The sequence below is a fragment of the Zalophus californianus genome, chromosome 3, assembly GCF_009762305.2.
Source record: "Zalophus californianus isolate mZalCal1 chromosome 3, mZalCal1.pri.v2, whole genome shotgun sequence".
Taxonomy (NCBI): Eukaryota; Metazoa; Chordata; class Mammalia; order Carnivora; family Otariidae; genus Zalophus; species Zalophus californianus.
The window spans coordinates 188923165-188937904 of record NC_045597.1 but is presented as its reverse complement, the minus strand read 5'-3'; the positions used below and the strand labels follow the sequence as shown (position 1 = coordinate 188937904).

Below are 14740 nucleotides of genomic sequence, written 5' to 3'. Positions count from 1 at the left end.
AACATCTGGAAATGGGAAGCCAGGCCAGAGGGCAGATACTCCAGAAGAATCCTGCATCAAAAGTGGCTTGGAGGGCCTTAGGACAGTAACTGTTATTAAATTCCTTCTCTGTCCAAAAACAGTACGAAAGAGAGGACTAGCTATTATCTTTTGGAAAAGTGTTTAAAGTGTACCCAACAGACAGAAAAAATAAATAACAGAAAGCAGTGTATATAAAGAGGAATCAAGAAGATATAATATGCACTTACTCTTTTTACAGAGCTTCTGAATGCCCGAAACAGATACGGGCTCAGGGACTGGGAATTCACTTTTGCCACGGACACACGGAGGGCTTCCCTCAAGGAGGATGAGTCATAGTCATACACCGGGAAACCTGCACCCACAAGCACATGGGGACACAGTGAGACAAGGCACAGGGACCAGCACGGCGCCACAGCATTTAGGGCAGGGGACCCGTGTCTCCAAGTTCCTTACCTGCGCAAGACGGGTAGTTCATTCCAAGCACAAACACGATCAATATCTTCATCATCATCTTCTCAATCATTTTAATTCAGAAGCAGCAAGATAGTTCCTATGCGTTTGGGGGTGACAAGTCCAGCTGAAAGCAGCTCTTTATCAACAGGGACCTGGCTTGCTCTCTCTGACTGGAGCAGTCTACACAGCTTAAACAGAAACAATTGATCTGGGGTCAATATTCACTGCTGGCTCTTCCTATGGAAAAGTTCCAGTTTGAGGCTACTTTTGAAGTTTTGACCTCAAATGGGACTTTAGCCCACGGCGAAAGACATCAAGAGGCTCAGGACTCTGTGTGCGCAGTTTGTTTTTCTCTATTTTAATTTCATCCACATGTACTGTTTATTTCTCTTTATTTTAATGACATTTTTAGAAGGGAGGGGAGATGTAATCTTATTTTCAGCAAAACCGTGAATTTTAAACTGTTGTCTGTTTGGTTCTCTCTTGTGTTCCTAAAGATCTTGTAGTTGACTGTGTGTGAAAATTGTGTGGTTATTTCAAGATGTTTTTGGAAATTATGACCGTAAAGGAGAGGACTTCATATATAGGACCGAAACAGGTCAAGCACACATACTGTGTACATAGCTGTCAACCAGCCTTCTCTGCTAATGGAAATTTTTGCACTTCACCTGAATGATAAGGCGTTTGTGCGTTGATGATTCTCACGTGCTATAAAAGCCCACCCTACCTGGGGAATATTAAAAAGGAGAGATGATTTATAGTAAATAGTGTGTGTTATGAGCAGGTCGCTGTGTTCTCATCCTTCAAGTTCATGCAGGAGAAGCTGTACTGTGCTGTGACTCAGAAAGACCTAGCCTGGAATCTTGGCTTCACGCTCATCAAGTGTCTGTCCTTGGGCACAGTGCTTAATGCCTCAACTTCCTCATCTGTAAAATGGGCATATAAAGTGTGTCATTAATCAGAGTTCTCTGGAGAAACAGAACCAACAGGGTGTTTAGAGAGACAGACAGACAAACAGAGGGAGACAGAGACACAGAGAGATTTGTGTTAAGGAATTGGCTCGCACAAGGGTGGAGGATTGGCAAGTCTAGAATCTGCAAGGTGGGCCAGCAGGTGGGAGACCCAAGGAGAGTTGCAATTCAAAGCAAAGGCAGTCTGTTATACAATTCCTTCCTGCTCCAGGGAGGTCAGTTTCTGTCTATTGATGCCTTCAACTGGTTGGACGAGGCCCACCCACATTATAGAGACTGTCGGCTTTACTAAAATGTTAATCTCATTTGAAAATATTTTTGGAGAAGGGGGGCGGAGCAAGATGGCGGCAGAGTAGGAGACCTGGGTTTCGTCTGGTCTCAGGAATTCAGCTGGATAGGGATCAAACCATTCTGAACACCTACGAACTCAACAGGAGATTGAAGAAAAGAATAGCAACAACTCTCTGAACAGAGAAGCGACCACTTACTGGAAGGTAGGACGTGCGGAGAAGTGAATCCGAGGCGATATTCAGGAGGATAGATGGCGGGGGAGGGGGCCTCCGTCGGCCGCTTCTGGCAAGTGCTAGAGCCGCGGAGCACAAAATCGGACCTTTTAGAAGTCGGCTCCGCTGAGGGACGTCGCTGCAGTGGCTAAGCGGGGGGTGGAACCCTCACGGACAGTGTGGTCTCAGGACCCTCGGGGTCACAGAAAGACTGGGGGGGCCTGAGTGCAGCAGAGCTCCCAGGGATCGGAGCGGGGAAGCCGGCTGCAGAGACGGAGCCAGGGCGCGGGCTCTCAGCTCGGGGTGGCCATAAACTGTGATCCGCGGCCCAGTCGGGCCACTGCTCCTCCAGCAGGGACCCAACAAGGGGCAGAGCCGGGGAGACTCCCCTCCCTCCCCTGGGAGGAGCGGCGCGGGAGCGCACCGCAGGGATCTGCTGGGTTTGGAGACTCCACACGGGGTCGGGTGCCAGAGATAGAAACGCTCGGTCACAGGCCGGGTGAGCACGGAGTGCGGCTGGAGACCGGGGACACGGGAGTGACTGCTTTTCTCTGGGGGCGCACTGAGGAGCGGGGCCCCGAGTTCTCAGCTCCTCTGGGCGGAGACTGGGAGGCCACCATTTTCACCCTGGTCTTCCAAAGCTGTACCAAGAGCTTGCAGGGAACAAAAGCTCCTGAGAACAAACCCGAGCAGCTTGCTTAGCCCGGACCGACAAGGGCGGGGCAATTCCGCCTCCGGCAAAGACATTTGGGAACCACGGCAACAGGCCCCTCCCCCAGAAGATCAGCAGGAACAGCCAGCAAGCCAAGACCAAGTTTACCGATCAAGGAGAACGGGAGAACTCCAGCGCTAGGGGAATACTGTACATAGAATTCATGGCTTTTTTTACCATGATTCATTAGTTTTTCAAAGTTAATTTTTTTAACTGTTTTTTTAATTTTTCTTTTTCCCTTTTTCAACCAACATCTTATCAATCCCTTTTTTAAAAAAAACATTTTTTATTTTTCATTTTTAGAGTCATATTTTATTCCTTCATAGTAGTTACCCTTATTTTTGGCATATATATATATATATATAAGTTGTTCTCTCCTTAAAATTTTGAGATAGTTTCTTCTAACAGATCAAAATATACCCTAAATCACTAGTGTATGGCTTTGTTCTAGTCTCCTGCCTGATCACATTCTCTCCCCTTTTTTTTTGTTTTTGTTTTTCTTTTTTTTTTAATCTTTTTCTTTCTTTTTTCAAACAACTTCTTATCTTATCAATTCCTTTTATAAAATCTTTTATAATTTTCATCTTTACAGTCATCTTCCATCCTTTCATTGTATCAACTCTTATTTTGTACATATATAAGTCTTTCTTCCTTTAAAATTTTAAGAGGCACTTTTTTCTAACAGACCAAAACACGCCCAAAATCTAGTGTGTGGCACTGATCTATGCACTAGCCTAATCATATTTGATCATATTCTGTTTTTTTTTGTATTGTTCTGTTTTTGTTTTTATCTTTTCCTTTTTGTTTTTTTTTTCTTTCTTTTCTCTTTCTTTTTTCTTTCTTTCCCTTTCTTTTCCCCTGGTTTCAGGTCTTTTCTGATTTGTATAGAGTATATTTGGTGGGGACATTGTTAACCTGCTAGCATTTTGTTCTCTCATTCATCTATTCTCCTCTGGACAAAATGACAAGATGAAAAAAAATCACCTCAGCAAAAAGAACAAGAGATAGTACCGTCAGCCAGGGACCTAATAAATATAGACATTAGTACGATGTCAGACCTAGAGTTCAGAATCATGACTTTAAAGATACTAGCTGGGCTTGAAAAAAAGCATGGAAGTTATTAGAGAAACCCTTTCTGGAGAAATAAAAGAACTAAAATCTAACCAAGTCAAAATCAAAAAGGCTATTAATGAGGTGCAATCAAAAATGGGGGCACTAACTGCTAGGATAAATGAGGCAGAAGAGAGAATCAGTGATATAGAAGACCAAATGATGGAAAATAAAGAGGCTGAGAAAAAGAGGGAGAAACAACTACAGGATCACGAGGACAGAATTTGAGAGATAAGCGATACGATAAGACGAAACAACATTAGAATAATTGGGATCCCAGAAGAAGAAGAAAGAGAGAGAGGGGCAGAAGGTATATTGGAGCAAATAATAGCAGAGAACTTCCCTAATGTGAGGAAGGAAACAGGTATCAAAATCCAGGAGGCACAGAGAACCCCTCTCAAAATCAATAATAATAGGTCAACACCCCGACATCTAATAGTAAAACTTTCGAGTCTCAGAGACAAAGAGAAAATCCTGAAAGCAGCTCGGGAGAATAGATATGTAACCTACAATGGTAGAAATATTAGATTGGCAACAGACTTATCCACAGAGACCTGGCAGGCCAGAAAGGACTGGCATGAAATCTCCAGAGCACTAAACGAGAAAAATATGCAGCCAAGAATACTATATCCAGCTAGGCTGTCATTGAAAATTGAAGGAGAGATAAAAAGCTTCCAGGACAAACAAAAACTAAAGGAATTTGCAAACACAAAACCAGCCCTCCAAGAAATATTGAAAGGGGTCCTCTAAGCAAAGAGAGAGCCTAAAAGCAGCATAGATCAGAAAGGAACATAGACAATATACAGTAACAGTCACCTTACAGGCAATACAATGGCACTAAATTCATATCTTTCAATAGTTACCCTGAATGTAAATGGGCTAAATGCCCCAATCAAAAGACACAGGCTATCAGATTGGATTAAAAAACAAGACCCATTGATATTCTTTCTGCAAGAGACTCATTTTAGACGCAAAGACACCCCCAGACTGAAAGTGAGGGGGTGGAAAACCATTTACCATACTAATGGACGCCAAAAGAAAGCTGGGGCTGCAGTCCTTATATGAGACAAATTAGATTTTAAAACAAAGACTGTAATAAGAGATGAGGAAGGACACTATATCCTACTTAAAGGGTCTATCCAACAAGAGATCTAACAACTGTAAATATCTATGCCCCTAACATGGGAGCAGCCAATTATATAAGGCAATTAATAACAAAAGCAAACAAACACATTGACAACAATACAATAATAGTGGGTGACTTTAACAACCCCCCTGACTGAAATGGACAGATCATCTAAGCAAAAGATCAACAAGGAAATAAAGACTTTAAATGACACACTGGACCAAATGGACTTCACAGACATATTCAGAACATTCCATCCCAAAGCAACGGAATAAACATTCTTCTCTAGTGCCCACGGAACATTGTCCAGAATTGATCACATCCTAGGTCACAAATCAGGTCTCAACCGGTACCAAAAGATTGGGATCATTCCCTGCATATTTTCAGACCACAATGCTTTGAAACTAGAACTCAATCACAAGAGGAAAGTCGGAAAGAACTCAAAGACATGGAGGCTAAAGAGCATCCTCCTAAAGAATGAATGGGTCAACCAGGAAATTAAAGAAGAATTAAAAAAATTCCTGGAAACCAATGAAAATGAAAACACAACTGTTCAAAATCTTTGGGATACAGCAAAGGCAGTCCCGAGAGGAAAGCATATAGCAATACAAGCCTTTCTCAAGAAACAAGAAAGGTCTCAAATACACAACCTAACCCTACACCTAAAGGAGCTGGAGAAAGAACAGCAAATAGAGCCTAAACCCAGCAGGAGAAGAGAAATAATAAGATCAGAGCAGAAATCAATGAAATAGAAACCAAAAGAACAGTAGAACAGATCAACGAAACTAGGAGCTGGTTCTTTGAAAGAATTAACAAGATTGATAAACCCCTCGCCAGACTTATCAAAAAGAAAAGAGAAATGACCCAAATCAACAAAATCATGACTGAAAGAGGAGAGATCCCACCAACACCAAAGAGATACAAACAATTGTAAGAACATATTATGAGCAACCTTATGCCAGCAAATTACATAACCTGGAAGAAATGGGTGCATTCCTAGAGATGTATCAACTACCAAAATTGAACCAGGAAGAAATAGAAAACCTGAACAGACCTATAACCACTGAGGAAATTGAAGCAGTCACCAAAAATCTCCCAAGAAACAAAAGCCCAGGGCCAGATGGCTTCCCAGGGGAATTCTATCAGACATTTAAAGAAGAATTAATACCTATTCTCCTGAAACTGTTCCAAAAAATAGAAATGGAAGGAAAACTTCCAAACTCATTTTATGAGGCCACCATTACCTTGATCCCAAAACCAGACAAAGACCCCATCCAAAAGGAGAATTACAGACCAATATCCTTGATGAACATGGATGCAAAAATTCTCACCAAAATACTAGCCAGTAGGATCCAACAGTACATTGAAAGGATTATTCACCATGACCAAGTGGGATTTATCCCTGGGCTGCAAGGCTGGTTCAACATCCGCAAATCAATCAACGTGATACAATACATTAACAAAAGAAAGAACAAGAATCATATGATCCTCTCAATAGATGCAGAAAAAGCATTTGACAACGTACAGCATCCTTTCTTGATCAAAACTCTTCAGAGAATAGGGATAGAGGGTACATACCTCAACATCATAAAAGCCATCTATGAAAAACCTACAGCAAATATCATTCTCAATGGGGAAAAGCTGAGAGCTTTTCCCCTAAGGTCGGGAACGCAGCAGGGATGTCCACTCTCACCACTGCTATTCAACATAGTATTAGAAGTCCTAGCCATCAGACAACAAAAAGAAATCAAAGGCATCCACATCGGCAAAGAGGAAGTCAAACTCTCACTCTTTGCAGATGATATGATACTGTATGTGGAAAACCCAAAAGACTCCACCCCAAAACTGCTAGAATTCATCCAGGAATTCAGTAAAGTGGCAGGATATAAAATCAATGCACAGAAATCAGTGGCATTCCTATACACCAACAACAAGACAGAAGAGAGACAAATCAAGGAGTCGATCCCATTTACAATTGCACCCAAAACCATAAGATACCTAGGAATAAATTTAACCAAAGAGGCAAAGGATCTGTACTCAGAAAACTATAAAATACTCATGAGAGAAATTGAAGAAGACACAAAGAAATAGAAAAACGTTTCATGCTCATGGATTGGGAGAACCAACATTGTGAAGATGTCAATGCTACCTAGAGCAATCTACACATTCAATGCAATCCCCATCAAAATACCATCCACTTTTTTCAAAGAGATGGAACACATAATCCTAAAATTTGTATGGAACCAGAAGAGACCCCGAATAGCCAGAGGAATATTGAAAAAGAAAAGCAAAGCTGGCGGCGTCACAATTCCGGACTTCCAGCTCTATTACAAAGCTGTCATCATCAAGACAGTATGGTACTGGCACAAAAACAGACACATAGATCAATGGAACAGAATCGAGAGCCCAGAAATGGACCCTCAACTCTATGGTCAACTCATCTTTGACAAAGCAGCAAAGAATGTCCAATGGAAAAAAAGACAGTCTCTTCAACAAATGCATAAGGTAAAATTGGACAGCCACATGCAGAAGAATGAAACTGGACCATTTCCTTACACCACACACAAAAATAGACTCCAAATGGTTGAAAGACCTAAACGTGAGACAGGAGTCCATCCAAATCCTAAAGGAAAACACAGGTAGCAACCTTTTCGACCTCAGCCTCAGCAACTTCTTCCTAGAAACATCGCCAAAGGCAAGGGAAGCAAGGGCAAAAATGAACTATTGGGATTTCATCAAGATAAAAAGCTTTTGCACAGCAAAAGAGACAGTCCACAAAACCAAAAGACAACTGACAGAATGGGAGAAAATATTTGCAAATGACATATCAGATAAAGGGCCAGTATCCAAAATCTATAAAGAACTTAATCAAACTCAACACCCAAAGAACAAGTAATCCAATCAAGAAATGGGCAGAAGACATGAACAGACATTTTTCCAAAGAAGACATCCAAATGGCCAACAGACACATGAAAAAGTGCTCAACATCGCTCAGCATCAGGGAAATCCAAATCAAAACCTCCATGAGATACCACCTCACACCAGTCAGAATGGCTAAAATTAACAAGTCAGGAAATGACAGATGTTGGCGGGGATGCAGAGAAAAGGGAACCCTCCTACACTGTTGGTGGGAATGCAAGCTGGTGCAGCCACTCTGGAAAACAGCACGGAGGTTCCTGAGACAGTTGAAAATAGAGCTACCCTACGATCCAGCAATTGCACTAGTGGGTATTTACCACAAAGATACAAATGTAGGGATCCGAAGGGATACGTGCACCCCAATATTTATAGCAGCAGTGTCCACAATAGCCAAACTGTGGAAAGAGCCAAGATGTCCATCAACAGATGAATGGATAAAGAAGAAGTGGTATATATACACAATGGAATATTATGCAGCCATCAAAAGGAATGAGATCTTGCCATTTGCAACGACGTGGATGGAACTGGAGGGTGTTATGCTGAGTGAAATAAGTCAATCAGAGAAAGACATGTATCATATGACCTCACTGATATGAGGAATTCTTAATCTCAGGAAACAAACTGAGGGTTGCTGGAGTGGAGGGGGGTGGGAGGGATGGGGTGGTTGGGTGATAGACATTGGGGAGGGTATGTGCTATGGTGAGCGCTGTGAATTGTGCAAGACTGTTGATCACAGATCTGTACTTCTGAAACAAATAATGCAACATATGTTAAGAAAAAAGAAAAAGAAGAAGATAGCAGGAGGGGAAGAATGAAGGGGAGTAAGTCGGAGGGGGAGACGAACCATGAGAGACGATGGACTCTGAAAAACAAACTGAGGGTTCTAGAGGGGAGGAGGGTGGGGGGATGGGTGAGCCTGGTGATGGGTATTAAAGAGGGCACATTCTGCGTGGAGCGCTGGGTGTTATGCACAAACAATGAATCATGGAACACTACATCAAGAACTAATGATGTAATGTATGGTGATTAACAGAACAATAAAAAAATTTAAAAAAAATATTTTTGGAGAAATACCCAGAAAAAAATGTTCGACCTAGTATCTGGGCACCACGGCCAAGGTGACTTATAAAATTAACCATCACATAAGGATTAAATCACCAACACTTGGAAGAGCCCTTGACCAATTAATTGCTCAATAAATGGTAAGTGCTAGTAAGAATGGAATTCAATACATACTTTCTCACATCTGTTATGTATAAGGCAACAGGTCCAGAGAATAGCTTAAATGAACGAATGATCTAGCTCACCCTGCCTACACAAGGCAAATATGAGTGCCAGCAAGGGAAGTATCCATTGCTGTAAGAGTTCTTGGCAGTTCACTCACTCCTGACCCCACTCCCAGGTAGGTGTGTGTCTGAACTGGGCCTTGACAGAAGCAGAAGCACCCACAGGGGAGGCGGGGACCAAGGCCAGGAAGACAGAACAGAAAGGAGACCTCTGGGAAGGGGACTGTGGCCGTTTACTAGGGACACAGTGTGGGGCAGGATGTTGGTCGGAGGCAGGCCAGCCATTGTTACCAACAGGAAGGACGAAGAGGAGACACTGGGTAGATTTACCACCCCCGCTGTGCCCTACCAGAAGTGTGGTATGCAAGTATGAAATTAACGCTACCGTGTGAGGCAAGGCGATTAATCAAAATATTGCCTCCGTTTTGCCTGCCCTCTGCACAAAGGGTCAAAATCATGCTTCTGATGATTTCACAGACTGGCCAGATCATGAACATTTACTGCTCTGATCCCAAAGATATTCTTTCTACGGGTCTTATTCATCAGCACATTGCCACAGAGGCCATTAAAAATCCCTGGATAATCTCAGGGTCCCAATGTCCATTTGCCCCATGCAACATCTCTGGGTCCAGTAGCTTCTGGCCTCATCTGGGGCCACCCGCCTTCCCTCTATAGGCTCCAGTCATACAGGTGTCCTCGTAGTTCCTTGAGGACACAAAACAACTTCCATCCCACGGCTTTTCCCCGATTCCTTCTAACAAACAGTGATGGCATTTCTCTTGCTTTCCCCAAGTCAGCCCCTTCCCATCATTAGGGCATCGGCCTAACTAGCACCTCCTCAGAGAGCATTCTTGAGCACCCCTCCACATCATCTCCGCTTCCCCCCTTCCTGCCACTCATCACAATGCCTGGTGGTCTTGCTTGCTTGCTTCTTATTGTCCTTCACTTCTAGGAGACTACAGTCTCCGTGAGGCAGGGGGCATGCCCTGTCTTGTTTGTGCTACACCGCATCCCAGATAGGAGCACACGTGGTCTCTCTGAACCTTAATCAGGGTCTTCCTGTTTGGAGCCTGCACTAATTTCTGCGGTGCCAAATGTACACAAAGCAGTATGCTAAGAGATTTGTAATTCTCTTACTCTTAGCCTGGTTTGAACTCAATTCCATTAGAGTCTTCCAGATTTAACTAAAGGCACCATCTGGCTCCAAACTCCAAGGTCTCATTAAATGAGCAATACTAATAAAAGTAATTGCAAAAGAATAGAGGAGATTAAGGAGACAACAATAAAATAATGTTGCCCGCACAGGGCTATTGGTTTTGTTTGTAGCTTGCTGGCACAAGATAGATCATTTCAGTGCTGGATTCACTTGGCTGTAATAAACAATGCACAGGGCATACAGAGCAGGGGCTGGTTCGTGCTCAAAAGTGATGATCTAAAACTGCATCATGTCTGGTAAACCTGGAATAGTATATATAAGCCATCTGTTGAAATTCAGGCCATAATGATGTAGTTCCTTTTTTTTTTTTTTTTTTTTTGCCTATCTGCAGAAAGGTGTACAGGATTAATTCTAGCAGTTTTCTGCTATTTCAACAAAAATTACTTAGGTGAACTATTAAAAGTTATGTGGCAGTAAGTGAAGAAGTTTGCATAGCTTTTTCTTTTTTTTTTACATAGCCCCTGGACATTTGTATCTAACACGGGAAGCTTAACAAGCAATTGGAAAATGTTTGAGTAAAGATGGGTGGACATCCATATCACAGACTAGTAAGATTCATTGCTATCATATTTATTATTTCTTTGAGATTGTTTCTTTCATTTTGGTCATCTCTCTAGTAATATTAAACTGAAGAAAAGTTTAGAGCAAATGTAAACCAAATCTTCATCTGATCCATAAATCACAAATTTTGCCTCTGTCTTGCAATCTCATCTAAGAACATGGTTTCTCAACTCCTGAACTCCACTGTCAAGATGGACCTTGATTACCTATGGTCACAACATTTCCATGTCCTGGAAATATCAATCTTATTGTTGATTTCATATTTTAGGGAACGATGTGTTTATTTGCAAGCATAAGATCATAGATCAGAAGTTCTCAAAGTGTGGTCCCCAGGCCAACAGCTTCAGCACCACCTGGGAACTTACGAAAAAGGCAAATTCTCAAACCCCACCCCAGACCTATTACATCAGAAATTCTAGGGAGAAGACCCAACTGTCTCTGTTTTACACATATTCTAGGTGATTCTGACGCATGCTCCAATGTGAGAACCACCATGTAGAGCAATGGTTCTCAACCAGGGCTGAGTTTGCTCCTCAAGGGCATGTGGCAATGTCCGGAGATATTTTTGGTTGTCAACAACTAGGGCAGAGGACCTACTGGGCATCTAGAAGCCAGAGATGTTGCTGAACATCCTATGATGCACAGGAAAGACCTCCCTAACAAACAATTACCCAGTCCAAAATGTCAATCATGTCAACGTTGAGAAACCCTGCTGAAAGGAAAGAACCTTCAAACAGCAGCCTTGAATCTTAATTATGGCTTCCTATGAATTTTTGTTTATTTTGGTTTTGGTGTGATATGCCCTATGAATGATTTTATTTTCATTTTAAGCCCTACTCAACTTGTTTTTGGTTTCTACTAGTGTCATCTTTAGAAAGTCTTCTGGTTAAAGTCATAATTGTTTACCTATATGTTATAACTTCCTGTTTTACATTTTAATTATTTAATCCATTTGGAATGAATTTTGATAAAAGTTGTGAAGTAATGATTTGACAGTTCCTTTTTTTGTATAAATCCCCTCATATCTAGGGTGTACAGTCACTTCTATTTCTTAACCAAACCATGACTGATAGGAGGATGTGCTTCATCAAAACAAAGGAATTAGCTAAGCACAAGGAAGGTTCAGTTTGAATCAGCTTCAACTTCATGTGACCAGAAATTCAAAACCAGATTAAATGACATTTAAGTTTATTTTTCACATTTAAAAAAAAGTGTGATGATAGGCAGCCCAGGGCTTGTTTGGAGTTTCCACAATTATCAGGGATCTGGACTCCTTTAGGATATCCTATCATTATGGTCCAAAATGACAGCCAGAGCTCCAGCCATCACATTCTATTCCATGCAGCTTGAAGAAGGAAAGAGAAAGATAAGGCTCTTCTCTTTAAGGACACTTTCCAAAGGTCACACACAGCATTGCTGCTTACATCTCATGGGCCAAAAATAAGTTACTGGGGGATTTTTGCTCCACAGTAGAGAGGAGAAGAGAATCTCCAGGAAGACAATTGTGCAGGAGGCTAGAAGGCAACCCTTGAGTAGATAAAGGATAATATTAATAGAGTCTCTGATAAAGAAGAGATTCAGACCCTTCGTGTAGACTTCAGAGTTGCATTTCTGATTGGTACAGAGAAAATTAAGCAAACCTTTTTAAATGACGCATTGCTATTTCCAGGAAAAATAAACATTTGCTCGGGAAGGAATTCAGTTAGGAAAACTTTGGTTACAGTGGAGTAACCAACATCATCCCCCAAACCACAGTAGCTTAAAACAATCAAATCTTATCTTTTGCTCGCTGCCAGTTGAAAAAAGGACTCTCTTGATCAAAGTCACAAAAGGACCCAGACCGATAGAGCAATCATCTTCTGGAACGTGGCCAGATGCGAAGAGAGCCCTGGAGAATTTCACATCAACAATTAAATGGTCTGGAGTTTGTTGCCAGATCAGTCACATGACCCCACCTCAATTCAGAAGTCCACCCTGAAGGTAGACTCCCAAATATTTGACACAAAGCAACAGTGGCAATGACAAAAGGACATGCCGCATTGCTGTGAAACATACAGATACAGCCATGATCACATGAGCACGGAGCAGTGATGGTTGGGAGGAAGGCAGCAGCTTGGGAAGTGTTTATTGCATGGAGGTGGGGGTGGGGATGGGGCATTACAAAAAGTAGGAAGTCACAGGAATCAAAAATCAACAAAGAGCAGTATAAGCCTATTATTTAGAAATAAGAATGTAAAGAAGCAGAACAAACAGACAAAAGACTTTTAAGGGTTTGTCTCCGTTCTTCGTTAGGCACAGATTGTTATTTTTCATTATAAGCCTCGCAGCGCTTTTTGGCTTTTTTAAAATATGTCAAATGTTATTTTGGAAGGGAAAGAAATTAAATTTCAAATTTCAAAAGTGGGAGGAAATGCCTCAAATATTTGATAGCAATCATCTCTTTATCTGTTGAATACACAACACCACATGTCATTCTCTCGTGAAAAAAAGCAGGGAGCACAATGAGATGCCTTATTGGTGTCTTTGCCCCTCGACTCTGACTCCGAGTGCTCATATCTGGAACAAATCCTGTGTCTGTTTCCATTTCCACAAGCAGCAAATAAGCACCATTTAAGAGCAAAGCAAACTACAGAACTCAATAACCCCCAAAGGAAGGATAATTTGCAGCCTTTTATACTTCCAGTCACCATGTCTAATCCTGTGCTAACTCCTCGGAAGCACAATAGCGTTTCTAAGAGACAGGAATCCAGAGAATTCTAAAACAACACTCTTTCCTTTTAAAAATGTAAATCAGTGGACGTGTTTGCGGGCTCCTGCACTGAATGCACCCTGAGGATTTATCAAAAAGCTTCCTTGATGCTTCCAAATTCTTGGGATTGCTTTGTGCCTTTCTGCAATTAATAAGAGATAGAGAATATTTTTTCCTACCTGGTAAGATATGGCTATTTTCAGACCAGTCGTTTTTCCAAGCATATGCTTGTTTGAAGAACATGGGGAGTGGGAGCTATTTAGGGGCCAGCAGGGCTCTGTCCTCCTGCAGGCTTCTGGAAGGGCAGCCAGCCCCTGGGGACTGAGGCTGCTCAGCTCTTTTCATTGACTCACATAGATGTAGACGTAAATAATGATGAGGGTCTGGCATCTTCCCGCCAGATGCCCTGCACTGCCCTGTCTTCCTTCAGACAACTGTGATGAAGGTGATGGGGGAGAAGATGCCAAGTAAGGGAATAAAGAATCTGTAAAGTCACCTCAAGACAGTATCCTGCTTCTCAAGCCTAACCTCTTGTTGCCTAATCCTATCATGCCCGTTGGAAAATGAGAATTACCTCTAGTTCCCTGCAGGATTCTCATCGCTGCTCCTTCCTCTCAGCCCAGGCAGATGGAGATCCTGGGCCAACTAGGGAGAAGGTCATGTTCTCAAAGAGGCAAAAACAAAGTCATGAATAATTTCCAAAGCGTTCCCCTAGTTTTGATGCAGTTGCTTGGATGTTTGCCATGTGCCAGGGCCCTGCCGAGCACTCACATCCCACAACCACCCCCTGAGGGATACTGATGCCATCCCCTTTGGGCAGACAAGAGGGCAGGGCCCAGATTATAGGGCTAATGGTAGAGTTCAGTGTGTTGTCCTGCTGCCTTCTGCCAGGGGCACTTTTCATGGCCCTAGGGGTGACACTCTTGGAGGCTTGGGGCCATCTCTTGGTACAGGCACAGCCTGGTAAATAAAGGCTCAACAGGAATTGTTGGGGCTTTCTCCTTCCTTTGACCAAAACCTGCTTCCTGACCTTCTTTCTGGCCAAGCACTTGTCCTACCAGACTCGGCTCAGACCCCAGCTGCCTGCATGGTTCACTGTGAATCTCTCTTGCT

The 14740-nt window shown here is 42.4% G+C and overlaps 1 protein-coding gene across 1 annotated transcript in view; it reads right to left on the bottom strand.

The window, feature by feature from the left end:
- SPP2 (secreted phosphoprotein 2) overlaps nt 1–14323 on the bottom strand; it is a 37336-nt gene extending 23013 nt beyond the window's left edge. Inside the window, exons 1-3 of the mRNA XM_027590244.2 lie at nt 14202–14323; nt 475–662; nt 249–373 (exon numbers count right to left, since the gene is read on the bottom strand). Of these exons, the coding sequence (XP_027446045.2) occupies nt 249–373; nt 475–544 (195 nt within the window). The 5' untranslated portion in view covers nt 545–662; nt 14202–14323. The remainder of the gene's footprint in view (nt 1–248; nt 374–474; nt 663–14201) is intronic.
- Nucleotides 14324–14740: the final 417 nt, after the last annotated feature.